This window comes from Cupressus sempervirens, chromosome 5 (assembly GCF_028749045.1).
Source record: "Cupressus sempervirens isolate cs-2001-9-10 chromosome 5, ASM2874904v1, whole genome shotgun sequence".
Classification (NCBI taxonomy): Eukaryota; Viridiplantae; Streptophyta; class Pinopsida; order Cupressales; family Cupressaceae; genus Cupressus; species Cupressus sempervirens.
Window position 1 is genome coordinate 591,357,084 of NC_143122.1, and position 2,234 is coordinate 591,359,317.

At 36.1% G+C, this 2,234-nt stretch overlaps 1 protein-coding gene across 1 annotated transcript; it reads left to right on the forward strand.

The window, feature by feature from the left end:
* Nucleotides 1-1,168: 1,168 nt before the first annotated feature.
* LOC149557313 (16.9 kDa class I heat shock protein 3-like) lies at nt 1,169-2,234 on the forward strand. The gene is made up of 2 exons (XM_089831994.1): nt 1,169-1,643; nt 1,804-2,234. The coding sequence occupies exons 1-2, from the start codon at nt 1,421-1,423 to the stop codon at nt 2,082-2,084; spliced, it is 504 nt and encodes a 167-aa protein (XP_089688120.1). The 5' UTR covers nt 1,169-1,420; the 3' UTR covers nt 2,085-2,234.

A 2,234-nucleotide genomic window follows, 5' to 3' on the forward strand; every position in this document is an offset into this window, starting at 1 on the left:
TTTAACTTGGTTATCTACTATCAATGAACACCTTGCTGACCTATTCTTGACTTTTATATTTTTGCCACTTGCTTAAGGGATAGTTGTTGAACAATTGATGATGTTGCCTAGATGCTTCTTTATTTCTATTGCTCTTGTAGGTGGGTCATCTAAGGGGGAGTCTCGCTTATCTCCTAGGCTTAAGAACTTGAATGATAACATATCCTATACAATTGTTCAAAGATAGAATAGTGTTCCTACATCGCTCTTCTAGTCTCACTAGACAAATAGTGCGAGATTGCCCAAGATAAGGTTGGCATAGCTTTTTAAGTTTTGATCTTTAGAAACTCTTATGTTCCTAACAACTTAGTTGCAATTGTATTGACTCTACAATACCAATTTGGCTATATAATCATATTTTTCTCCCCATTTGAGAGTTTGTTGTGTAAACATCAAGATATTTTATTCAATCTATAAGATTTTCAAACTCTTCAAAACTATTTTATTTTAAAAATATATAGTATTTGAAATTGTACCTAAAGAAGAAGGTACAATTTATGATATTAATGACATAATAGAACTTTAAAAAATTTATGAATGATACTAATATTTTTTTATTGAATATATAAAACATTAATTTCATTTAGACAGGGACGTGTATTCTTGACAACTTCGCAAGAACGTAAAGAAAGTGATGGTATTTCTTTAAGAGATCATGTAGTTTATCGAGGAGCTTATGCTCAATTAATTTTTTGTAAACGTGATTTTTGCAATGTAATATCAGAAACAAGAATAATTTGACTGGGGTATATGCCCCTTTTATGCTATAATAATAAAGGACCATGGTCTCGAAGTAGACTAGAGGTTTTCTTTCCCTGTTCTTTCCTACTAGTGCTCGTTTGAATGGAGGAATGCTATTGCAATTATCTATTTAATTTTAATTAATGGCCATTGACCGTTTACCAATCAAAAAAAAAATCAATAAAAGATTTAATTGTAATTATTTAAAAATAATTATCTCTGTTAGAAATTATCTAACAATATAGTTTTAATTATTTAAAAAATCAAAATCTTTGTTGGAAAATATCAACTTCGGAAAAAAAAAAAAAAAAAAAAAAAACCCAAAACTGACCAATTATGACAAAATCTGAATGTTATAAAGCAATGTGCCAAGCGTCCAACTTCCGGTTGACCATATTAACCTCATCCTACAGATCAATTTCATGGATTAAAATTATGTCCTATGTCCAGAACATTCCCGAACTGTTTAACCATGTCTCACACACCCTGTTTTCCCTGGATCTTTCTGGAAACCTCGGGTGGCCTGTATAAATTCATATTCTCATCCTATGTAGTCATCGAGTAAATTCAATCGAATTAGCCGGTTACAAGCTCTGTCAGTTTTACTTTGTTTCATAATCTTCGAAACTACTCAAAATTAATGGCTTTGACACCATTTTTTGGAAGAGGAGTGAGCGCCTGGGATCCATGGGAGAGCAGCATTTTCGATCCATGGCTTCCCATTTCCCGAGTGTGGGATGCCATGGACTTCACCATGCCTACCCCGGCCTCTGTTTTCTCCAGGGATGCCATGGCCGTCGCCAACACGCGCGTCGACTGGAAGGAGACCCCTGATTCTCACGTCTTCACCGCTGATTTGCCTGGTATTCAACATAATTTGAACTAGAGATTAGGGTTTTAACTCATCAAATTCTCAATTCTAACACATTTCTATGATTTTTAGGGCTTAGTAGGATTTAATCTAGAGATTAGGGTTTTGCTCCATCAGATTCTGTGATTTAAAATATATTTCTGTGATTTTAGGGCTTCGTAAGGAGGATCTGAAGGTGGATTTGGTGGACAACAATACGCTGAGAATAAGCGGTGAGAGGCACAAAGAGCAGGAGGAGAAGACGGATCAGTGGCACCGCGTTGAGCGTTCCAGCGGGCGATTTATGAGGCAATTCCGCCTCCCTGAGAATGTGACTGTGGAGGGCATCTCGGCAAAGCTGGAGAACGGGGTTTTGAGTGTAAAGGCGCCTAAAGCCAATACAGGAGCTGCTAATGGCGGAGATGTTAAAAGGATTGATATTGGAAGTGCCTAGAACGGAACGGGAGAAAATAGGACTGATGTGTGTCTGAAGTCGTACTGTAGAATGTGTGAACGCATATTATCTGTCTTTTATGATGGATTCCATGATATATGTCGTGTGACTAACGTTTTCAACAATTAATGTAAGATATTGTTATACCAA

Bases quoted from the DNA above. Each gene is read 5' to 3' on its own strand.
- LOC149557313 (XM_089831994.1), top strand. From the start codon at position 1,421: ATGGCTTTGACACCATTTTTTGGAAGAGGAGTGAGCGCCTGGGATCCA. The intron at 1,644-1,803 runs GTATTCAACATA...CTGTGATTTTAG, and splicing joins CTTCACCGCTGATTTGCCTG to GGCTTCGTAAGGAGGATCTG.